The 25,091-nt window shown below is 36.9% G+C and overlaps 2 protein-coding genes across 2 annotated transcripts in view; both read right to left on the bottom strand.

The window, feature by feature from the left end:
- LOC128993039 (uncharacterized) overlaps nucleotides 1-7,470 on the bottom strand; it is a 73,679-nt gene extending 66,209 nt beyond the window's left edge. Inside the window, exon 1 of the mRNA XM_054416793.1 lies at nucleotides 7,197-7,470. Coding sequence (XP_054272768.1) covers nucleotides 7,197-7,470 — 274 coding nt within the window. The remainder of the gene's footprint in view (nucleotides 1-7,196) is intronic.
- Nucleotides 7,471-19,762: 12,292 nt separating this feature from the next.
- Nucleotides 19,763-25,091, bottom strand: part of LOC128993038 (polycystic kidney disease protein 1-like 2) — a 63,858-nt gene continuing 58,529 nt past the window's right edge. Inside the window, exons 24-27 of the mRNA XM_054416792.1 lie at nucleotides 24,592-24,678; nucleotides 23,578-23,778; nucleotides 22,430-22,659; nucleotides 19,763-20,677 (exon numbers count right to left, since the gene is read on the bottom strand). Of these exons, the coding sequence (XP_054272767.1) occupies nucleotides 19,859-20,677; nucleotides 22,430-22,659; nucleotides 23,578-23,778; nucleotides 24,592-24,678 (1,337 nt within the window). The 3' untranslated portion in view covers nucleotides 19,763-19,858. The remainder of the gene's footprint in view (nucleotides 20,678-22,429; nucleotides 22,660-23,577; nucleotides 23,779-24,591; nucleotides 24,679-25,091) is intronic.

The raw sequence follows: 25,091 nt of genomic DNA, 5'->3' as shown, positions 1-25,091 counted from the left end.
ACTCTTTAAACAATGCTAAATGCTCAAAATATGTATACTGTATTTCACCCAATTTATCGCAGTTAGATGAATTAACGTAAGCCTTGAAAGTAACCGTCGATTTCGACGGGTTTCCCCTAGTGTTATTTAAACTAATTAAATCTCACAACTTTCATAATAATAAATTGAACTTAACAATATTAGTCGGCAGTTATATACCGTTTATGTTCAGTATTAAAATTTCGCCTTTTAATTAAAAGTATATAGGTATGTATGTATTTAGAACAAAGCAACTTTTTACATTATTCAATTTAATGTTGGCATTGAATATTAAATATTCAAAAATGTTGGTATATTTTTATACTAAAATGCTATGCGAAGGGGGGGGGGGAACAGATCCCCGACGTAGAGAGTAGTAAAGAAAGCGGTAAGGTGAGCAGTGAAAAGAAAGGAGTACGGAAACCCTTTATGACTGTTAAATTAACGTATCTGTAATACTTAAATGCATGTAATGCATGTAATGCATGTAATGTTAAATGCTGTAGTATATGGAAAGATAGGGAAACAGGTCTACGATGTAGGAAGAAGTGAAGGAAATAGTGAAGGAAGTAGTCAAGGAGAGCGCTGCGGAGTGTGGGGGACCTTTATGACAGTTAGAATAATGTATCTGCAATTCTAAATATGCTATGGGAAGGGAGAGAAACAGGTCCACGATGTAGGAAGTGGTGAAGGAAGTAGTCAAAGTGAGCAGTCCGGAGTGTGGGAAGCCTTTGTGACAATTAGAATAATGTATCTGCAATTCTAAAAATGCTATGGGAAGGGAGGGAAACAGGTTCACTACGTAAGAAGCGGTAAAGGAAGTAGTCAAGGCGAGCAGTCCGGAGTGTAGAAACCCTTTGTGGCAGTTAGATTAATATAACTGCAATTCTAAATTCCAATAGGAAGGGAAGGAAACAGGTCCACGACGTCGGAAGCGGTGATGGAAGTAGTCAAGGCGAGCAGTCCGGAGTGTAGAAACCCTTTTGTGACAGTTAGATTAATATACCTGCAATACTAAAATGCTATAGGAAGGGAGGGAAACAGGTCCACGACGTAGGAAGTGGTAATGGAAGTAGTCGAGGCAAGCATTATGGAGTGTAGAAACCTTTTGTGGCAGTTAGATTAGTGTAACTGCAATTCTAAAATGCTATGGGAAGGGAGGGAAACAGGTCCATGACGTAGGAAGCGGTGATGTAAGTAGTCAAGGCGAGCAGTCCGGAGTGTAGAAACCCTTTGTGACAGTTAGATTAATATACCTGCAATACTAAAATGCTATAGGAAGGGAGGGAAACAGGTCCACGACGTAGGAAGCGGTGATGGAAGTAGCCAAGGCGAGCAGTCCGGAGTGTAGAAACCCTTTGTGACAGTTAGATTAATATACCTGCAATACTAAAATGCTATAGGAAGGGAGGGAAACAGGTCCACGACAAAGGAAGCAGTGATGGAAGTAGTCAAGGCTAGCAGTCCGGAGAGTAGAAACCCTTTTGACAGTTAGATTAATATAGGTACCTGCAATACTAAAATGCTATGGGAAGGGAGGGAAACAGGTCCACGACGTAGGAAGTGGTAATGGAAGTAGTCGAGGCGAGCATTCTGGAGTGTAAAAACCCTTTGTGATAGTTAGATTAATGTAACTGCAATTCTAAAATGCTATCGGAAGGGAGGGAAACAGGTCCACGACGAAGGAAGCGGTGATGGAAGTAGTCAAGGCAAGCAGTCCGGAGAGTAGAAACCCTTTTGACAGTTAGATTAATATACGTGCAATACTAAAATGCTACAGGAAGGGAGGGAAACAGGTCCACGACGTAGGAAGTGGTGAAGGATGTAGTCAAGGTGAACAGTCCGGAGTGTGGGAACCCTTTGTGAAAGTTAAATTAATCTATTTGAAATTATAAAATGCTATAGGAAGGGAGGGAAACAGGTCCACGATGTAGGAAGTGGTAATGGAAGTAGTCGAGGCGAGCAGTCCGGAGTGTAGAAACCCTTTTGACAGTTAGATTAATATACCTGCAATACTAAAATGCTATGGGAAGGGAGGGAAACAGGTCCACGACGTAGGAAGTGGTAATGGAAGTAGTCGAGGCGAGCATTCTGGAGTGTAAAAATCTATTTGAAATTCTATAATGCTCTAGGAAGGGAGGGAAACAGGTCCACGACGTAGGAAGTGGTGAAGGATGTAGTCAAGGTGAACAGTCCGGAGTGTGGGAACCCTTTGTGAAAGTTAAATTAATCTATTTGAAATTATAAAATGCTATAGGAAGGGAGGGAAACAGGTCTACGACGTAGGAAGTGGTGAAGGAAATAGTCGAGGCGAGCATTCCGGAGTGTACTAACCCTTTGTGATAATTAGAATAATGTACAGTATCTGCAATTCTAAAAATGCTATGGAAAGGGAGGGAAACAGGTCCACGACGTAGGAAGTGGTGAAGGGAGTAGTCGAGGTGAGGAGTCCGGAGTGTGGGAACCCTTTGTGACAGTTAGATTAATGTATCTGCAATAATAAATGCTATGAGAAGAGAGGGAAACAGGAAATACGTTACGTATATTACCAATGACTTTGGTTAATTAATGGACGAGAAGTTAGGATTGTTGTTGACTGAGATATGGTTTTTTTTAAGAGGTTGGTCCAGCCTCTTTTAACCTCGCCCGTGCGTGGATCGTTTACAGCAAAGCAATTGGTGAGCCGGTACAGTACAAAGGTGAACTGTGCTGATAAAATTTAGTGGCAGTGACCAGGATCCGAACTCACGGCATCGCTGCCTTGGGCCTGAAGTTCGTGTGACGCTACCGACTTGAGTCACCGACTCACCATTATTTGCCCTGACTCATGGGTTGATTTGCCCATTGCCCATACAAATAACATTATTGTGTACACCAGTGACACCGGTAAGTGTGCTAGGTGTGGGTAAACTCTTTCATTATTGCGCTCATGTTCACTCATCCTGTTACACGCAGAATAAGCGTACTACTAGTGGTAAATAACAACGAAACCAAGGTCATCTGGCTGAAGACGTTAGAGTGTTTACAAAAAACATAGTATGTGAAGAGTTTCTTATTTAACATTTTAAAAGTAAGATGAACATTTTAACTGGTCTGTCAGTCAGTATTCTAAGCCTACTCTGTTAAAACCTTTATTAAAACAGTATTGAGCTTAAGATTTTTATTTATGGTTAATTAAAAGTTAAGCGCTTAAAAGTTCTTCCTTTTTTCGTATTGATAAGTTAAAAGGTAATTAAAAATTTTTAATGATTTTTAAATACTGTATAGTTAATATTATTAACTGGAAACAACTAGTTTTATTAAAATTTGGTAACGTTCTGACTTTTTGTTTACAATATACGAATTATCAAAGTCACGAGATCGTTTTTGAAACTCTTAAAACAGCGCTCCTTTTTATTCTGACTGTCATATTGATTTTTATAAAAGAGTTAACAATATTAGTTTTTAGATTAATACAAAGAATAAAACTATGAACATTTAAATGTACTCCTTGTTTTCTAAGTTTAGGAACTATTCTGTACACCTCCAAACTTGAATATCTAAACTTTATTAAAAGTGAGATTAGAGGCAGAATCCGCATGGTGCGGCGCGGCAGGAAGCCCCTATCGTACAATATAAGTTACATTACAACCAAACTACATCAGCTAAAAATGTAATTAAAAAATCTGCGTCGACTTCTGTATCGAACATCAGTAGTATAAACTATAGTACCGTAAACACTGAACCGTTTACACAGAATGAATTATAGCACTATAGGTATTACTTCAGTGGTCATTCCCAATAGGGTGGTTTGGTTAGTGAAGGGAGGTGAAAAATGTATGCCGTCACGTAGCGGTGAGGGTGGTGACTCACGGTCGCAGGTAGAGACTCGTAGCGAAGTTGGTAGCGATTGTCAGTGGTGGCGATTAACAGGTATTCAGCTACAGTTGCCTAAACGCTAGTTATTTGGTCAGGGGTTAGAATTCCAGTTTTCATTGCTAATCTAATTTATCACACTCAGTCAATTTCCAATAGACTTCCAAATCTGCGGGGGTAAAATTCCAGGGGGATAAAATTCCAGCGACCCATTTTAATAACCAGACCTAGTGTCTATAACATTATTATTTAATTTACACTGTGCTGGTGCTGGAGTAGTGTGTATAATACCTGGTGTATACCTATAACAGAAGAATACCAATATCTAAAGTTATATATTTATTACAGTTATGTTTGCAGTTAATAAAACACTTCATCCTTTAAAGGAAGTTAAATATAAAATTACTAACCTCTTAAAAAAAAGTTACTTTTTTGAAAGGATATAGTAAGATTTCAAAAACAAATCTAATTGTTTTCTTTCCTTTATCCATAAGGCACTGCTTAATGAGAACGATAAATTTATTTTCCCTGAGGCACTGTTCTAACGCAATGGGCATACCATCAATAAATACAATTAAATCACTTAAAGGGGAGGAAAACCATGCAAACACGACAAGGAAAACCATTTGTTGAGGCAGCTCAAGAATCTGCCTCTTATAAATGTAATATAAAATTTGAAGTTTGAATCTCAAAGTATCCTGTGAGATTTCATGCACCTCGTTATTCAACGAACAGCATTGGTCGTTTCCACACATCAGGTTCTTACATCCATGATTTCCCCCAGAAATAGTATCTATTTACAGACTGATATTATGGACTTTAACACGTTCGCTGCTACGGACGTTCCGGAACGTCAGCCGGGCCACGGCGCCAGGAGCTAAGAACGTTCCAGAACGTCACCGTTCATTGTTGTTTAACGTTGCTATGGATAAGCCAGCACGTCACAAGCGTTCTATATTTCTTTGCAGCTCGTGGGGACGTACTTTTCTGACAATAAAAAATATAGTTTCCCAAATCACCACCAGGGTTGTTTGGAACAGGGCTTTGTTTTACCTCTTTCCTGCTAGATAGCGACACTACTTTACCGACTGTAACCTGGGTAGTGCTGCTATCTATCAGAATCACTTATTACTAAATCCAATGCCAGTATTATTGCAGAACATTGCCATCCAGTATAACTACTGTTGTTTTTACTGTAATTCAGTGTATCGGTGGCAATGTAACGCAGCGGCCGAGCGTTAGTTCAGCAACTGGCGCCGTCCCGGCATCTAGCGCTCAGCAGCGAACGTGTTAAAATGGCGTTTAATAAAGACAAGCAGGCGTTTGTTGGACGCGCCCTGCCGTCTACAATGCCACACGTGTCTTTCTATATGTTGTGTTAGAGGCAAATGTGTTAACGCAATAAAAAGGTTTAAATTACCTCCCTGTATCCGTCAAGTGATCCTAGATTGTAGTTAGTTGACTATAGCTGTTTCGTGTTCAGATCAAACACATCTTCAAGTCAAATGTTAATTTGATTTATTCCATGGAATGGTCGTCAAGAGGTTTAAAGTTCACAAATAACACTTGCAAGTAGGCCTTCATTTCCATTTCGTTTTGTCATGAGAGCCGAAGCCCCCTGACTGCATACCCGGTACCTATCCTTTAGGACATACCCGGGCCCCATGATGTAGGCCGAAGCTTACGCATCAACCTTTAGCACATCATGGGCGGATGACTTAAGGTCATCAGGCTCGCCGGCTGCCGAAGCAGACCCTTCGGAAGGAGGGTTGCCCCTCAATCCTAACCAGGGATTCCGGCTGCTTGTTTAAGCGTCACTCCACCTGGGTTCCACTAGGTCGAGACCTAGAGGTCCATGGTAGAGCGCCCCGACGCATTTAGTGCAAGCAACACTCGGGACCTATCTAATCCCTGACAGGCAGAACCCGCCATCTATAGCCAGGAGGAAGGGGACCGTCAGCACGCTGACGGGGGGAACCCCAACCTCCCATTTACACCGCTGCCCGATCGAGGCCTTACCCATTGCTGGGAAACCAGAGATAACCAGAGCGATAGATCCCCAGATACCCCTGGCGGGCTCGGACCCAGCACCCGATCTACTTCGTTTGCCCGTCAGACCCAACATCACTGCCAGGCCATCAGGGTTTCCCAAAAGGAGGCAGGTATAGAAGTGGGACCCACCCGGATGAACCTATCCACCAGAGGTGGCGACACCCTTGACTCAATTGAGGTTCCGGGAAGAACCCCCCACACTCAAGATAACCATACCGTCCGTGCTCAGAGACAGGGATTGGTTTGCATAAGTACCTACAAACCGTTGCCCTCACACTGCGGAAAGTTACGTTGCCCTTGAGTGTCCCCGTGAGCTGCGGGTACTTGCCCGTTTTCACCTCCAGGAAAGGTTACTTCCAAAGTCGAGGATTTGCCCACTGAATGCTGGTCGCACACAACAAGCAGGCCAAAGCCCAAAGAACCACAGACACAGGTAGGTTAGAGATTATGATGTACTTCCATCTCTCCTAGAGCTAAACACCCCTCCATCCTGGATAAAGGAATGTCACTGGGACCCAATGCCCAGTCGTCCATGTCTGTGGCCAACTTGAAAATGCCGATACCAACACGGAGCATTTACCTCCCCTCTGGGGGCTAGGTATTTCACCTCCCAGGACGAGGCTACTTCCAAAGTCGAGGATATGCCTCACAAAATGTCAGTCGTACACGACAGGTAGGACTCAGTCACAACCGCAAGCTACAGGCAGGTGAAAGATCTATGAACTTAATCAACACTAGCAGAGCTGAACACCCCACCACCCTGAATGGAGGGAATGTCACTGGGTACTCTCACTTTGGGTAAACCCAAAGAGGCTGGCTTGTCCAGTCGTCCATAGCTTGTGGTCTACCTGAAGTGCCGGTTCCAACACCGGGCAATTACCTCCCCTCTGGGAGCTTGCAAGTAGGCCTACACGAAAAATTAAACATTAGGCTAATTGGACGAAACACTAATACGAAAAAACGCGTAATTTAAAAAAGACATGACACGTGCGGCGCCGGTGGAAGGTAGGCCATGGACTGATATGTTGGTTTACTAGCACGACCGCCCCAAAGCGAACATATCAGAGTACATGTCAGGAATCAGGATATATTCAGGATATATATCAGTTTAAATTAGTTTTCGATTGCAATATTTTCTAAACAACTAGCCTAAGTTTTATGTTTAGATTTAAAACCAGGAAAATTAGGTAGGTACCGTACTAGGAAAATAAAACTAAGTAAGTTTGTTGTAATGACACGACATTACAAGACAAGATAAGTTAAGACATTACCAGCTTTCTTTTCACAATTCTTCCCGTAGTATTCCTTCGTACAAAAGCAGGTGTATGAATAATACGTCTTGACACATGTCCCCAGGTTTTGGCACGGCGAACTCTTGCAGTGGTCTTTTATGACACATTTAATGTCGGCTGATTCAGTAATTCCTTTTCTTGCTCTGATTTTTCTTGGTTCAATCGCGTGCAAACTATGAAAGTGGCATTTGTACACCTCACCTTTTGCACCCCACAATTTCGTTGAGAAGCTTCCATAAGTGTAATGTTCCATAGGACTAGCGCAAAATGCACGCACAACCCATTGGACAAAAGATACAGCTAGGCGAGACAACGGGTTTCATGTAATTTATTTTACACCTCATTATGTGGAAACGATCTTTGTATGTATGAAGGTTGTAGCATTCGTAGTTTGTGTCGTAGAAGTACTTTGATACGTCGTACTTCACTTTGTCTTTGAATTTGAAACCGTTGGTCCGCAACACTTTGATGAACAATATTTGGCAAAGGCATAGTATAACAACAGTGCGAGCTGCAGACATTGTACAAACTTGTAAACCACAATAATAGGCCACTGTAGTAACGAACAAAATGAAATTATTTCATAATGGTTTGTTTAAGTGTTGAACACAGTAAAAATCAAAACATTTTGATTCCAGAAAAACAACACAGATAAACAACAATAAACACCTGTATTTAAAAACAAAATCCAGTGGATAAGTGATTAGTTTTATGTATTAATGGTCAATGATTTTATCTTGACTATTGGATACTGAAGTAGACATCCCATCATATGGACCAGCTGTCGCCAATGTTTTACCTAGTTCATGTACGTGACACAAAGGCACTAGTGTCGATGAAACTTTGTTTCCATTATTTTAGGGTTAATTTCTTGATTTGTGCTTTACTGTTTGGTTATATAACTAGGGGACAAGTTATTGTTTATGATTAGATCGTATTATTTGGTTAAACGAGGTTTTAAATGGCTGTAATAACGGGAAACAAATTGTAAACAAAACACGACCTCTACATAAACCGTACATGAACTAACAATAAAATTGTCTTCAGCTGTTCCATAAGGATGAGAAATATTTCATTCTTTTTGTCTATGAATCTACTAAGGGAAAGGGAGTATGTTTTATGTTTTATCTATGCTATTACCATACTAAATAAGAACGTAGTTGTGTGAGCCAGTCACAGAATGCGCTAGTGTCTAAAAGTCTATTTTTTTTTTTTTTTTTTTTAAAGAGGTTGGCGGCCTCTTTTAACCTTGCATTTGCCCGTCCACATAGACTACAGATCTGTGCGTGGAACGTATCCAGCAAAGCAAGGGGTGAGCCGGTACAGTACAAAGGTGAACTGTACTGATAAAAGTTAGTGGCAGTGACCAGGATCCGAACCCACGACACTACTGCCTTGGGCCCAAAGTCCGCGACGCTACCGACTGAGCCACCGACTCACCAAATGTCCTTATGTCCATTACCAAATGTCTATTATGTCCTTAATTTTTGTTGCTGACCAACCGGTGGGTCATAACAGTTGCCATAGCACACCATAAATTTTACCCCCTAAATCCCTAAGTTTGACTTGGTAAACAAGTTTGTGTACTCGACAGAATTTAGTAATTTAGATCAGCGCAATCTTTAAGTGGCTCAAATCAACTACGACAATTTTGATAAAAAAACCTGAATGGGTTTTATCTTGACTTCAATTAAAACAAATTCTCATAGTTAAGAATATAACGAAATTAAGTTGAGAACATTTCTACCGCTCATATATACCCGTGGACATTTAAGGAACCCGTGGTATTAGGCTCTTTCACAATGTTAACAAGAAAAATAAAGTAGTTTAGTTAAACTTACCGTACCTAATAGTTTAATATAATTTATGTCACCACGACTGAATCACAACTCTCGGCATTATGTCTTGAATAAAACGTGATGGCATTATGGAACTCAAACATAGAATACACATTGACTATATATATTGCGACCTAATCATCCCATTCCAGCATTTTGAAGATTTTTATTTCTGAAGCTTGTGTAATGTCATGCGCGTTTCATCACCACATTTGAGTGAGTCGACTAAAATCTTCTCTTACATTCCGGGTAGATTGTATGACTTGTGGTTCACTATTCGGTTTTAATACTAGAAATGCAATAGTTACCTAATCCATATATAAATCCCAATTAAAGTACCCATGAACTTTTGAGAAAACTAAAAGTCACACCCCCATAAACCATATACTTAAAATGTTCGTGATGACGAGAAGCCTTGTGCAAAACTATCCATTATTTCATAAATTATTTAAGGTCGTAATTATTTTCTAAAGGGAACTTTAACTCTAGTTGAGACAAATGTAATTCCGAAGTTGAATCAAGTTGCAGCTTCTTCCAACATTTCTTTGCCTGATTATACTGATTAAGTTTCTGTTCCAACTATAATAGAGCCTCATCAGCTGGAAAAAGCAATCATGTCCTTCAACAATCAGTTTTCAACCGGTTATAATGATATTCTTATAACAATCATAAAACATGCCAGATCATATCCGTTACTACCGTTGTGTCATGCAATAAATTCATCTTTTATATCAGGTATTTTTCCGGACAAGTTGAAAATTTCTAAAGGAAAACCTCTATTTCAGGCAGATGATTGTAAAGAAGTTTCAAATTATCGCCCACTGTCATTACTTCTTGTATTTTCCCAAATTTATGAACGAGTTATGGCTATTCAGTTAACAGATTTTTTAGAGGTAACAAACTGTTAGACAAAGAGTAGCATGGTTTTAGGGCCGGGAAATCAGTAATAACTGCTAGCATTGATTTTATTGAGTCAGCTTTAAATTCTTTGGATAAGGGTTATAAAACAATTGGTATTTTTATGGATTTTAGTCAAGCATTTGACAGCGTTACTCGTAGTCCTTCAAAAACTGGGGATAAAAAATAGGGATTTTTCATGGTTTGACTCATATTTAAAAAAGCAGAAAACAGTTTGTTGAAATTAAACATCTTAATCATTTCAATCAATGAATACACTAATTCAATTATGAAAGATATCAAATTCGGAGTCCCTCAAGGCTCCATTCTAGGCCCATTACTTTTTCTATGCTATCTTAAGGGTTTGCCTAGCATCACACCTTTTGATAATATCACAATGTATGCAGATGATATAAATTTGCTGATATCACGTAAAACTTTTGATAAAATCGAAGTTACCGCTTTTAACCAGATTTCAACCTTAGAAAAGGCTCTTTACGAAAAATGCTTGCTACCGAATCCTAATAAAACTAAATTTATCACTTTTACAGCTTATTTTGCTCTAGAATTAGACCTGCACCTAAATTGACAATGTTTCTTAATGATCACGAGTTGGAAGAGGTGGACGATTCTAAATTTTTGGGTCTAATAATAGACAAAAACTTAAATTGGAATAATCATATTTTATCAATTTCTAAAAAGTTAGCTTCTGGTTTATTTGCATTAAGGAATGTTTCTAAATTTAGCAGCTTGGTTACAATGACAACCCTTTATCATGCCCTATAGTACAGTCTCATCGCTTTTGGTATTGTTTTATATGGTAATACGTCAAAAGAAAATTTAGATAAACTTCTTATTTTTTTAAAACAAGCAATAAGAATAATTTTAAAGCTAAATTGGGATGATTCTGTTAAACAACTATTTACCGAATTAGGATTTATGACTGTATATAGTCTATACATTTTTGAACTTATTTTGTTTATAGAAAAGAATTCTCATAGAATAGAAACGTTAGGGCAAAACCATAGTTATAATACTAGAAACAATAGAGTATTTGCTTATACAAGTCACAATCTTAAATTATATGAAAAGAAACCTTCCTATGCAGGTATTAGATTCTATAATGCTCTTTTGGTAGATTTGAAATCCACAGAAGATTTTAGTGTTTTTAAGAAAAAACTTAAAAGATTAATGCTTTCCAATTCGTTGTACTCTCTAGATGAGTTTTTTTTATTAATGTAATGTCATAAACTTACCTCTAGGTCTAATTTCATGTACATAGAAGTTTTTATTAACTTATAATATTTTGTATATCGTAGTAAGTTAGTTACAATTTAAAATTGACGCCATTCTAAACGCCATTAAAAAAAAACCAAATAATTTTGTATATCAAAGGGTTATTATCCACCTAATAGTTACGGAGAAAATTCCAAAAAAATTTAAATTTAAAATCGCCATGTTATTCTTATGGAGAACAAGTAAACTGTTGTAGTTTGCTTGTTTATGAACATATTTTGATCAAATTTGGAAAATGTTTTTATTTCTAACTATGAACATTTTACAAAAAAACAGTTTTACCCTCCCTGATGCAGCAAACCTAGGTACTTGTTAAACCAATTCTAACTAGGAAATGAATGTTATATTTTTAAGTAGGTAACTTAGATGTACATTTTAGTGTAAATCCAATCAGGCAAATGGAAATTCGCTTAGTCCGCAGGTTTGCTGCGGCGGGGGTATTTTTTTACAGCATTTATTTCTAGTTCACTGATGACATTATTCACAGAAGTGTTAACAAAATTAACAAGAAAATAACAAATAAGAACATCGTGGGTTCGCCCAGACCTAAAGACACCCTGTAACATAATTAATTTAGATAATAGTTATTTGTGCAACTAGTGAGAAAAGTGAGCAATTGACTCACTCGAGAGAAATCCTTACTCACGAGCCGTAGGCGAGTGAGGAATGGTTTCTCGAGTGAGGCAATTGTACTTTGAACTCGAGTTGCACATTATACTTTTCCTACAGTTACCATAAAACAAATAAATTTGTGAAGAAACATAACCTATTTTTACACAAAAGTGAACTTTTAATATAACATTTAATGTGAAGTGACAAATACAACAGTACAACAGCTGACCAGCTGATTTACAGCCAGTGCTGCCAACGTATTTCGCGCGCATACGACGTTGCCTGCAGGTTACGCGCTCACTATTTCGTGCCTTCACGTTGCAAATCTGGAGTGAGACAAAGTAATTAGAGTGAGACAATGTTAAAATTGTCTCACTGATGAGTGAATTGGCCACTTTGCTTTCTCAAATCAGTGAGAGAACATGTACATTGTTAGGTAACTGTAGGAAAAAATATTTAATCTTCTTTAGGTTTAATTCGTGAAATAGATCTTGAGGAAGCCTTCGACGTAGCCTTCTGTTCTCAGTTGCTTCGCCAAGATGAAAAGCTAGTGCACCAGGAACATTGTCTAAAGACTTAAGAAATTTAGAGGTGATCTTTTCTATAAAGGCCGAGATAGACTTTAATCCTAGCTCCTCGCATGTATATGCCTGTTTCTTACAAACCAGGGAGCATTCACAGCTATTCTTAGAATTTTTTTTTGGATCACTTGAATTTTGAAGAGTTTGTTTTTTTATCTAGATAATCCCCAGATAGGAGATGCATACGTAATAAAAGGCCGACTTATTGATTTGTAGATTAGAACTGCTGGCTTCAGAGTAGATTTCCTATTGACCAAAGGGAAACGCTTTGCTATGCATGCATAACCTTGGGACAGTTTTTTTATAAACGTGGTAGTTCCAATTAAGCTTTTTGTCCAGCCAAACTCCAAGATATTTTATGGCCTGGTCATCAGGGTTCCACGGTAGAAAGTTACATTACAGTTATATTTGAATTTCATGTGGCAATGTATGTTTTTTCAAGAAAAATATTTTGGTCTCCACATTTAGTTGAATTTAGGCAAAATTTCCACATGTAGAACCAATCAATGAGTGCATCCACAGAGTATTGCAGAGATCCCCAGTAATTTTGATTTTTATCTCATTTTAGGTACTTTATCCCGCATAATTAAAAAAAATCCCATATTCGTTGTACAAATTACCCATCTTCCCATGAAATTACCCTTTTGTCTCGATGTTTAAGCGACTTTTTCTCCCCACCCAAAACCCCGGATTCCCACTCTGTCCCCTAGTGAGTAGGAATTATTGCTGATAACAATTACCCTGTTGTCTCGATGTTTTAGCGAGTAAGGAAGCCTCGGCGACAAAAAAGTTATTTAAGCGAGTTGTAGTATTGATGTCAAAGAACAGTTTAAGAACGTTTTTAAGTGCGTTTTAGGTGAGTTGTGGAAACTGAACAATAACCAGTAAATTCTTTGGATGGATGTAATATTGTTGTTTGTTATTAGTTGATTATTTTGAATAATTATAGGCTTTGTTCACAATTTGTTGTCTTGTAATTCACCCACGGCCTTTCACTTTTTAGTTAGGGTTGTGGGGCGACCACTCGCACTGTCACTATGGGGGACACACTTCCAACTGTGGTTCGTCTGGGGACGGTGCGAGGGGTCGGCTCAAGATTGAACCTTGTGGAACTCCTGCATTGACTCGTCGTATAGATGATTTAGAAGAAGTTATTTTAACAGAGAAGGTCCTGTGACAGAGAAACGATTTTACAATATATTGGTTAAGTATTTTGGAAATCCAAAATTAATCAATTTAAAGACAAGACCGTCATGCCATACCTTATCAAAGGCCTGAGATATGTCAAGAAATGCCGCTACTGTGTGCTGTTTCCTGTCAAACCCTTTGACTATAGTTTCATATATACATAAGATTTGATGTATGGGCGAATGTTTTGGCTGAAATCCAAATTGATGAGCAGGAATTATGTTTGCAGCATCTGTGTAACAGGCAATTCGTTTCAAAATGATTTTTTCAAAAACTTTAGAAAGTGTAGACAGTAAGCTGATTGGACGGTAACTCGATGGAGAAGACTTTGGTTTATTGGGTTTATGGATAACTGATATTTCCGCATGCTTCCAAATAGAAGGGAAGTAAGATTTAGACAAACATGCATTAATAATTGATGTTAAATATGAAAAGCCCTTATTGGTGAAATTTCGCAAAATAATACTAGGGATAAGGTCATGGCCAGATGATTTACGGAGTAGAAGCTTTTTAATTACTGCCTTAATTTCAGATGGAAACGCAAACTTTATTGGTAGTTCAGCAGATAAAAATTGTCCATTCAAAGTCTTGTTCACCATCTCATCGTCTCCATAATCAGCAAGATCGTGGGTTGAAATGCAGTTTCATAAAAATCTGCCAACAGTTCACACTTCTGTGAATCAGTCTCACAGATTAGGTTGTCTTTTTTCAACGTAGGTATGACCGAGGGAGTATTTAAAAGGCGTTTAGTTGCTTTCCACATATTTGGGTCACTTGGATGAGTATCAGACACATACTTCTTATAGTTGTCTATTCTAAATTCCTCGAGTTCTGTTTTCACTCTTCTTTCCAGTTTGTTGAGTTGTATTTTAAAAAGTGGTAGACGGTATCGCTGCCAAAGTCGTCTAACAATATGTTTTTCTCTAATAAGACGCATTATTCTGATTGGAGGATGATAGTAGTCGTTATTTGGTGTGGGATGTGAGGGTTTCAAGATAGCTTTCCTGGCACAAGTTTTTAATGATTCGGTAAATAGTTTTACAGAGTTTTCCATTTCGATGCAAGACGATAATTTAGGCATACCCTCTCAACATTTGCCCAATTCTGCACTGAAAATTTCCCAATTTATTTTTCCAATAATTAATCGTTGAGGTGCACAACTGAATTGAGGTTGCGTGAAGAAGGTTATTATAACGGGAGAATGGTCAGAGTCCAGCTCGGGTACAACATTTTGAATGATTGGAGCTGTAAAGTTCTTGTGCAGAACTAAATCAAGTATATCTGGCTGATAATTAGGTTTGCAATGGAAAAAGTGTTGGTTCTTGTGGCGCATCAATCATTACGTTTGAGTTATTTGTGAGTCGTAACAAACAGTTTCCATTTGGATTTGTGGTTCTGCAACCCCATATCTGATGTTTACAATTTATAACAACAGTCGAACAATTTTCTGCAAACAGCACCTGCAAGTCATTATTGTGGAGCCGTTTGTTCGGGGGTTAGTAGACAGAAACTAAGCGAAAGTCTGCACCATGACTTAAATTAATTTTTACACCAACAGCTTCTACCGAAGATAAACGAGGTAAAAATATATTATGAAGGTCCAAAGTTCTTCGCACAAAAATTGCAACGCCACCTGAAGCTTTTGGATTAGGCCTATCTTCCCTGTATATAGAATACCCATTAATTTTAAAACTTTCCACATTGGTTAGGTGTGTCTCAGTAATACATGCAATATCAATGCAATGTTTAACCATAAACGCGATAAAAGTAGCACGTTTATCTTTAAGCCCTTTGGCATTTTAGTTAAGGAGGGTTAATTTTTTTATTTGAAAATAATTGATCTGATCCATTTGAGAGAAAAGAGCTTATCACATTACTTATTATCTTTTTGAGAGTAGGAATGAACGATTTCACCACATCTAGGATTATTTGTTCAAAGTTTTGAAACACAGACGTATCAGGAGCATCATCAGATTGTTCTTGTGAGAATGAATTATTCGTGTTGCGGTGGCTCGTAGCAGCAACTTTAGCAAATGAAACTCGTGATGTAGAAGGTTCCTGAGGCGAAAAGTTTGAATGAATTCGAGGAAAATGTGTAGCAGAACTCAAATCAGGGGGGAAGGAGTATTTTCTTTTTTCTCAGTAGCGTTTTGAGGGTGATTGTGAGGATTACCCCGATTGAGATCTTTATTGGTTATTTTCTGATATACTTGACAACCTCTGTAGTTAGCTGTGTGGCTTTCACCACAATTAACACATTGAGGAGCTGCAGTTTAATGTTTCGGACATTCAGAGTAGTGATGTTGACCAGTGCACCGCACGCACCTTGGGTCCAGCTTACAAAAGTTCTTTGTGTGTCCATAGCGTTGACATCGAGTGCATTGGGGAATTTGCCTAGATTCCTTTTCATTTTGACACTTACAACTGCAAAACAGATTGTGGTTAAATTAAAGATAGCTTTGCCGTCGTCGTTGTTTTCTAAGTCTACTGCACAAAGAGGGAGTGGAAGTTGGTTTTTGTTGAGTAATCTAGTGACTCTAATGACAGGATAGTTTTGATCTGTTAGCTCAGTTTTAATTTCATTCTCAGATAATGATGTAGGGACGTTTCTGACAATCGCTTCTAGTTTTTTGTCATGTAGGGTTTGAAAATTATGATATTTGATGTTGGAAGAATCATAAAAAACTGTCAAATTTCTAAAGTCTTCTATGTTAGACAAGTTCACTTTAAGGGACTGCCCTCTAACTTGAGTTGAAAAAGTTGCTTTTACCATATTTCGGACATCTTTTATTATTTCTTGGTGGTTGTTCACGTCGTGTAGCTATAGGAGGGATTTTTAACTTAGGGTCATTTACTTGATTTTCCAAAGTAGAATCATCCATCTCGTGTGATTGAACCAATTCATTACCATTACCATTAGAACTATAAGTATGTTCAGATAGAATTGGAAACTTATTGCCTTTACATAGTTCACTTGAATCTAAAACATATCATTTCAGTTGAGATCCAGAGGAAGAAAAGGTAAGTTTACGTTTTGGAAAGACAAAATCATCATCAGGATCACTTATATTTTCATCAAAAGGCATAGCAAGGAACTTTTTTTGTTTGTTGTACATTATTATACTTAGCTTTGTTTACATTAGATGTTGACATTCTTGTAACAGGAGTAGCTTGTAGATTAGATTTATGTTTGAACACAGTTTTATGGTTTAATTTAACAATTTTCACGATACTATGAAACAACTACAAAGAACAAACAAAGAATTAAACTTTTAACGACTTTAAAGAGAGCTCGAGCTCAAAAATACGTAAAAAAGTTAATTATTCACAGAGCGAAAATCAACACAGTCACTATAAAGAAGAACCAGCTGAAGCCTCTTTATTTATTTATTAAACATCATCACATTACATCAATTCTCTTGACAGGTGATTTGTCACAAAGTCTAAATAATAAAATAGCTTACAAAAGAAATAAAGCAAATAATAAAGCTACACACCTATGGGAGATGTAATATCTTTCAAATATAGGTACTCATCTTCCAGATATTCTTCTAACATTAAACTGCCCTCTCCAAAAGGAAATATTTTAAAGATAGTTTAAATTTAGAGAATGAGGCAATGTTTTTAATCCCAGCAGGTAATTTATAGTAAATTTTTGGCCCCATATACTGAGGGGATAAATGAAAGATTTTAAGCCTAAGTTGAACTGGTTTATATAATATTTTTGATTCTTGTGTTATGTGGATGAGATTGTTGACAGTCCATGAATGTGTCGAAATCACTTTTAACCATTAATGCCAATTTGTAAATATAAGAGCTAAAAAAAGGTTAAAATTTTAAAATGAATAAATAAATCTTTACAATGTATTCTACAGGGGACTCTGGCCATTAATCTTACAGCTCTTTATTGGAGAATAAATATTTTTTGGACTGGCTTGATGAGCCCCATACAGTAATTCCATAATTCATAATCGATGAAAAATATGTGTGATATACAGTAGAACCTCTTTAATCCGAACCCCTGTAATCCGAGCGCCTCATTGCTGTACTCTATACACAGTACAGTAGTTCTTTATTGTATACTGTATTTGATATACGCACCGTAATTATTTCAATTGTAATGTACAGTACTTTTTATTGCCTATGATTACTACTGTATTAAATAAACACTGTATTTTACTTTATAAAGCATTTTTCACTTTTCCTAGCTATTGTTGTGTAAAAACCAACATGTTCTGTAATCCGAACTATTCAATAGTCCGAACTACCCCCGGTCCCAATTAGTTCGGATTAAAGAGGTTCTACTGTACTACTGTGTTTCTAGATTAGTAGTATCCCGAATTATTGTGAGAACAAATGTTGCTGAGCGTAGTCTTTTTGATAGGTTTTTAATGTGTTTTTGCCAATTTAGTTGTGAATCGATTTCTATTCCCAAATAATTTTAACTGTTGTGAATGAATTATAGTTAGGCCTATATAAGTTCGTATTTACAATTATTTCTTGGTTAATATTGGATGCAGAAAACTGAATTAGTTGAGTTTTTGCCACATTCATGGACAGGCCATTTACTGCAAACCAGTCCCCGAGGAGTTGAAATTCCTGAGTTATTGAGGCTTGTATGAACTCGTTGTTTTGTCCTGTGCAAATTAAAGCGGTATCATCTGTGTATTGAAAGGTGGACATCTTAGTAGCATTGCATAGATCATAAACATATATAATAAATAAACAAGGGCCAATAATGGAGCCCTGAGAAACTCCATTGGGGTTAATGTTCCACTCTGATTTATAATTTCTCTGCATTTTTTGTACAATAAGTCTTTGATTTTGGTTTTTTAAATATGATATGAACCATTTTAATTCAGTATTTTTTATTCCATGCATACTTAATTTTTCTATGAGTATCTTATGATTCACACAGTCAAAAGCCTTGGATAGGTCACATAGCACACCCACAGTCTTCTGCGATCCATCCAAGGCAATACAGTTAATCATTTTTGTTATATATTTCTCAGTACCAAGTTCTGGGCGGAAACCAAACTGCGAAGGATTTATTAAATTATTGCTTTCTAAATATTCTGTTACCTAGTTGAATCTTTAGAATTTTTTAAAAAATTTTTGAAAAACAAGGCAGAAGGGCAATGGGGCGGTAGTTAGAGGGATCGTTGACATCGCCCTCTTTGAACAGGGGTTTAATCTCAGCAAACTTAAGCTTATCAGAAAAACCCCCTCCTCAAGGGACTGATTTACTATTTGGCATAATGGATGTTCTATAAATTTAAAAACTCTTTTAATGACAAAAAGAGGAATTTCATCCCAACCTGAGGACTTAGTGTTACCGAGAGATGTAACAACTTTTCTTAACTCGTCAATTGAAACATTTCTAAATTTAAATGTTAATTTGGAAGGTGGATGATTTTCTATTAGTAACTGAATGGCCTTTAATTTATCTGAGTTTGATTTAACATTGACTAGATATTATAACATTGGAGATATTTTAATAGTAGGTTGGTTTATACAGCCAGATTGTTAAACAGCCAGGTGCTCGGGAACCCCATGATGGTTGAGTATGAGGGGCTCGGGGTTCTACAACGCCCCCGCAGTACTAAGCAGTTCGACAACGACGAGCAGAACGAGCAGAATGACGTAAACCTTTGTAGCCTTAATCACGTCAATCAGCCAATCACCAGATTCCTAAAATTTATAATCACTACCTTGGAACTAATGACGATTCCCACTGCGGGCCTCGTTTTGCCAACATCCTTCTACAATTATCCTATACCTATACCATACTTATGCACATTTTCTACATATTCAAACCCCTTTCTGCACACACACACACACACACACACACACACACACACACACCTGTCAATTGTTAACAGGTTTTATCAGGGGGGAGTGATAAAAATCCCACTAAAAAGTGGGTGTCTGATATGTAGGGGTGGACAGTAAAGACTTTAGAGAGCCTTAGTTTTTTGTTTTTAAATAAGTGTTTATAACACAGGCCTAGACTCAAGGTTTAGTCAGTTAAAGCTGAAATTTGAATTCTATTAGGTTTTCTTTATATTCAATTAAACTTGAATTGAGGATTACCTTAAATACAGCTAACCCATTTTCTATATACATTAAAAACTATGGATAGAAGTATTTTATTTTAAATTTTAGCTATTATAATACAAAAATGATAAAGGTTGCATAAATATACCACCAGAACTATGGGGTGGAAAAATTAATATATGGTAGACCTCTTTGAACTTTTAACATCTCTCTTCCTATGTATTTGTCTATCAGTTGCAAATTCCTCTTCTTTTTTCTTCCCGAAACATCGTCCAAATTCTTCAGCAAAAAAAGTGAAAAAGTTGAAATATTCCATTGGAAGTAATCGTTTCCGTTTTCCTATTTGGAAGTAGTGGGTGAACATCACAAAGAAAATTACTTTAAAAAATAACGCCATTACACATAGTACAAAGGCGATCAGTTTTGTTCGATCGTGGAAATCTCGTTTGTATATACAGTTGTACATTTTGTAGTGTAGAATATTCACACGGCTGTTGTAAAAAACTTTTCCGTCAATGGAGTAACCAATCATTCTCCAGACTAAATAAAAGTAATACAACAAGAAAATCAACAAAATGACAATCCATTGTAAAGAAAACACAAACGTGTGGTAATAGTAGAAGTAGTTCTCACCAAAATGCCAGCTCACAAACAACCGAAACACCAACAAACAGAAAAGTATCCACAAAAGTGCCTTGGTGTACCGAAAATACTTGATCATATCTTCGAAATTGAAGAACAAATCTAGCCCTTCCCTGTAGAATTCCTCTACATAAATAGTAGAAACTTTCGTATGAATCAGATAAAATATTACACTTAGCACTCCAACAGCCACAACTAGTACTTCATAAATGTTTAGAAAATTCCTGAAAAAATTGAACAATCCATTTCTGTTCATTTTGTAAGCGATTCGTAAGGCCAAAGCAGCAATGAAGACTATGTAAATTAAGTTCCAAACACTGAAATCTTCTTTTGTGTGTACCGAATCCACCTGGAAGTAATAAAAAACATTTTTAGTAAATCTCTACTTCTAAATAATACAAAACAATTATTTACTTGTATAGTAAGTATGACAGGTACAACTTCTTTACATTTCAATGAATTATGGCTCTGTATATAAACATAAATCTAAAAATTTGTAAAAAATTATGTTAAAGATTCTCTCTATGTCCCTAAGGTTGCCATCAACAGCTGTCCTAAAAAAGGGTTACCACCAATATACTATGATTATTATTATGTTATTACTATGCCATCTGTGATGGCCTAAGGCTCGCTGCACACACACCGATAATGGACGACCGATTTTTTACCGGTCGTCCAAATGCCAATAGTGAACCACAGGCGGGAACGAGACGTTGCTAACACGCCGACCGTTGATCAGCGCCGGTAAAATGCCATTGAGCTGCCGGCCACTGCCACTGCATACCGCCAGTGCCGGGGATATGCCGGCGACGCAGTGACATACGTGACTTAATACAAGCTTGCACGCGCACTGATTTTTTACCAATCGTATCGGCAGTTCTTGCTACACCATCCTCCATTTAAGGCGACTGCTCTTCTGAAAATTTTAATTAGTTTTGGTAGTGCGTTTTTATAATGTTTAAAATGGGTGACTTTATAAATAAGGATGCTATTGACATTCTGAAATAGTTGAAAATTTTACTGCTATCAAGCCTTAGTTCTTCAAAAAGTGTGTAGAGTCTGGAGTGTTCCTGTTTTTTCTCTGCTTTGGTTAATTGGATGAATCCAGAACGTACAATATAGTCATGGTTATACATAGTACAATAAAATAGTCAATGGTTTAATCCTATGGCGTTTAATACGTCGATACAATAGCCACATAGCAACAACTCTTTTAGGATTCATTAGTATAATCTAATTACTAAATAAATTAATAAATTAGGCCCAAATTAATAAATTAAATTAAATAATTAATAATTAATTGGGTAATTAGTAAAAATCTGGTCTTGTCCTTGAACAACAAATCAACTGATCGTTTCGCCGGTAAAAATCCGGTGTGTGTGCAAATAGCCTAATGATGGTAAACTTTCAATCAAGAAACAAAATATAAATTTGTAAAACCTATGTTTTCCAACATTTGAACGGAATTATGGTAATAGAGAATATACCATTTTTCTTTTGTAATCAGAGGTGATAGGGTAGCTGTTTTGAACAATAGCTTTGAATGGCTCTTGAACCTAAGTCCATTACCAAATCCAAAGTCCAAGTACCACCAATCCAAAGCATCGGTAACACTACTAGTGATTTACATTTTTTACCCACAATTGTTTTCTTTCCACTCTTTTGATCACATTAGTCTGTCTTAGAATTGTCTGAGTAGCCAAGTGGGTAATACTCGCCTTTAAATCTAAAGGTTGTTGGTTCGATCCTAAGTGTAGTAAATTCTGGTTTCTGATGCCTCATTGGCTAATCAATGATGATATCTAACTAAATTCAAGTAAAGTAGGTAGTAAAACAACCAGAGTTTTTACAGTTCTATTACAAAAATTTTATGAATATCATTGGCGTGAAAACACAATTCATTCTTAATATTCCACTGTGTGAGCAAGCTGGTCAAGTGGAAGAGTTCGAGACTTCGGTCCCCGAGCTCCCAGGTTCAAATCCCATCAGTCATCAATAGATATTATCTAAGTAAAAAATGCCGCAACCTCTAGGTCCAGCCTGAAGTAATGTAAAAAAACAATTTCAGGCTACAGCTAAAAAATATTACACTGTCACTTACGTTCGCAAGCGTCATGAAGAGCCCAGAGGTCATGTGTTCTATGATCGCCGTAACTTGACTGAACAAGTTGTTGTTTACATTGTACAGCGTCAGCTCAAGAAACACGGCTCTTGTACGATGATCGACCCAATGTTCCTGCTCCACTTGGATTGCGTACGATTTGCTCTGATCTCTCTTGACGGCAAGAGGTAGAATGTACCCTCCGGAGGGATAGACAACTCCCGATTTCCCTATAAAAATATTTATTATTTATTATTAAATATATTTTTTTAAGTCAGCAACTCTCAATGTATTGGAATTGTATGTGTGAAGATATAGGCAACGTAGATAAAGAACAGTTTAAATATGGTACTCAAAAGCTTTGATTTAATTGTGAAATAATTTTAAACTACTAAGTAATCTTAAGAAGTTCTTGGATTTTGTTTATAATTTGTAAAACTACAGCATTCTATCCAGTAAATGTAAATTGACTCAACAAAAGTGTGCATTTTTCAACCAAACAAACATTTTTCACTGGAAAACATACGTATACAAAAATAAAATTGAATTTTGAAATCACATTTGAAGGATTATAGAATTTTTTCCAATCAAGGTAGTGGCAACCAAACGGATGTGCTAATCATTGTGGTATGATGCTGTTAAATCGAAATATGACCAACCCATGACATAATCCATTTGATATGTAAGTATGCACGTGATTATATTTGTGATAATGAATCTCATTCCCATTCTTAGAAAACGTTTTTTTACTGTAAACAGTTTCAAGAACTACCTATACCAAAAAACTGACTAAAACATTAACCACTATTTTGACACATCACTGTGCTTGAACCATAGTTCTTTCTATCCTCATAATTATTTACTGACAAGTACTAGACTCGCCAGTTTCAACCTAGAGTAGTATTTAAAGTCATATAAAAGATGTAGGTAATCTATTTCATTACAAATCAAATTGACACTCAGCCAAGGAATAAGCGAATATACAACGTGAAAACTGTAAAGTCTGTACAGCCATGGATTGATTCTTTGACACAAGCCTTCCAAAATTTCCTTTCAGTAATACAAACTACTTTAAACAAATTTCAAATTTGAAAAATTGTAGGCCTAGCTTTTATCGGTTAGGTTAGCAAGCGTCAAAGTGACCATACCAGATAATGGAAACACAGAGGTGTTCTTGGGCTCCTGATACATCCAGTAGGTCCGGTAACCCCAAGCATACGCAATCTCGTCGTCAAAGTCCGCCTTCTTCCATTGGACACCGTAAGTGTCAGTGTCCATGTAGCCCTCACTCCACGGTCGGATGCAATCCTGCACAGCGACTACCATAACGTGATGTACTGCGCAGGAACCTGGCAGACAATTCAACTAGAGTCAATATTTTTGTAAATTAACTCAACAATGATGCAAAGAATTACATCAAACATTGCAGTTAAATGTCGACTCAAGTCCTGATAACCACTGTTGCAAACTAATCGTCTGCTATTGGAGTGTCAATACGACCTTAGAAACGTTTAGGATATGCTCATCATAATCATTTGAGATCGGACTCCACCTAGGTGTGTATTTTAAAACAAATATGAACGAAGGATGAGTGTAGAATGGAGTGAGATGGCTTGTGTAGCTTTGTTACTGACTAAGACCAGATGTTTCATTAGTCAGGATAATTTATTGAAAGCCCAATGATCTGGGACAGCTGGGTCTAGTTTCAAACCATCAAAAAGCTACACACTTCTATCAGCAGAAACATGTAATGGCCAATATCAGAAGTAGGTAGCTTGCAGTTGGTACAAGGTTTGGGCTTTCTCAAACCTATAATCAATGGTGTATCTCCTAGAAATCCAAGTTGGGGCTGGCTTCCGTTTCATTTGACTGAATCTGAAACTAAGAGAGACATACAGTAAACGATTTCTCTACTCTAAAAAATACAACCACTCGATTTGCTTTCTGTTAAGTACAGTTTTTAAAGAAGCTTTAAAAAAAAATATATTCTTGGCACAAGTGTGCGATGATTCCCTAACTGATCCAATTTTGAAATACCAATACCTCAGCTGCTTATCTAAGTTGAGATACAATCTGAAAATTACAGTGAATACTTTTTATTATTTTTGTTATGGGACAGTTAAATAAATTATCTAGCAACCAAGCAATATAATTTAACTTACTGGCAACAATTCTTAACTGCCTCAGTCGAGGCGCTCCCACCATTTTGGATACAAAATCCTTTGTCCAGTCTTTTCTTTCAGGAGCGTCTGTAGTACATAACATCAAATAAAGTGAAATTTAGTTTGTTTTATTATCCATACAAGTGTTCTGTTCAATGAATGAGACAATGACAGTTTCCATTAAGCTTTTGACAGTTAACACTGACTAATGCATTTATAATAACAGTCATATGAAGAACAGCATGTATGTTTTCGTTTTCTTTAAGGTTTCCATCAAGAGTTGTTCACTTCATTTCTGGGAGTAGATTATTTTGATGTAGCACCCAAAGATTTTAAATATTTATTATGTTTCATTTTAAGGAAAACTCTTTTACCTAACAATAACAACGAAGTACAAAGCAAAAAAGTTTTTTTAATGCTAATAAGATTATTTAGCCTGCTTGTACTATTTACTTTAACAAAGTGTATTTTGTGGTAGAAGAACTTGTGAAATAATTACC

Source organism: Macrosteles quadrilineatus, unplaced genomic scaffold, assembly GCF_028750875.1.
Source record: "Macrosteles quadrilineatus isolate MER2022 unplaced genomic scaffold, UCM_ALF_1.0 Scaffold_4__1_contigs__length_99947679, whole genome shotgun sequence".
Classification (NCBI taxonomy): domain Eukaryota; kingdom Metazoa; phylum Arthropoda; class Insecta; order Hemiptera; family Cicadellidae; genus Macrosteles; species Macrosteles quadrilineatus.
Note: the sequence above shows the minus strand (reverse complement) of the source record. Positions and strands in the feature narration are given on the sequence as shown.